General features: G+C 39.2%; 1 protein-coding gene across 1 annotated transcript in view; it reads right to left on the reverse strand.

Moving 5' to 3' along the window:
• Positions 1-865, reverse strand: part of ptpa (protein phosphatase 2 phosphatase activator) — a 31,937-nt gene that overhangs the window by 21,737 nt on the left and 9,335 nt on the right. Inside the window, exon 6 of the mRNA XM_032539267.1 lies at positions 319-418. Coding sequence (XP_032395158.1) covers positions 319-418 — 100 coding nt within the window. The remainder of the gene's footprint in view (positions 1-318; positions 419-865) is intronic.

Here is an 865-nt window from a genome sequence, read left to right on the forward strand (position 1 = left end):
GTGTGGAATCAATCATGTTATATTGGATAATAACAATTGGGTAGTTAAAAAGAACACTGATATAGGAAAATGGGCCCCGAGGACAACATGAGGGTTGGGTTATTTGTCATTATAAATGATCCTGAAGAATGAATATATATAAAAAAAAAAAAAAGATAATATTGGCCCGCCAATATATCGGTCGGGCTCTAGTGCCAGCCATTGTATTCTTTCAGATAGACTCAGAGACAGGAAGTAGTCTTTTTTGTGAACAGTGTACATCAACAGCACACTTAAAAACTACGAGGTTTGAAGCAGACCACAGCCGTACCAGCTCACTTGTTAAAAACCTGAAAAACGATAGCCAGCTGATCATCTACCCTGAGAGCTCCAACCTTGCAGAGGCAGCAGAGGAACGCAGCAAACGCAGCTTCATGACCTGAGAAGATAAATACACACACACATTGAGGAGCTTCAAAACATGAACAGGATCTGTGTGCAGTCCATTTTGACTTCATTTTAATTCACCACAAGTGCAATTTTTTTTTTTATTTGACAGTGACGTACAAATGCAACTCCATATCAGCTTTTAGGCATTACTTAACATATTACTACTGGTACTATGAATTATGTTTAGTTTAGTTTAAAGTATCCATATTATGAAACAAATCACTTATTCTGGGATTTGGCGTGTTATTTTGTGTTTCTGGTGCTTCCACACGCATACAAAACGTACAAAAAAACAACTATCCAAGCTGTTTTGCGTGAGTTACGGTTTCCGGGTGAGCTGTTCAAAATCTGCACGGCTTTCTACATCCCTAGCCAAGACGAGGTGGCTAACTGCAGCATGCTAGCACTAGCACTAGTTGACCATAATCTCCAAAAG

This window comes from Etheostoma spectabile, chromosome 16, assembly GCF_008692095.1.
Source record: "Etheostoma spectabile isolate EspeVRDwgs_2016 chromosome 16, UIUC_Espe_1.0, whole genome shotgun sequence".
Classification (NCBI taxonomy): Eukaryota; Metazoa; Chordata; class Actinopteri; order Perciformes; family Percidae; genus Etheostoma; species Etheostoma spectabile.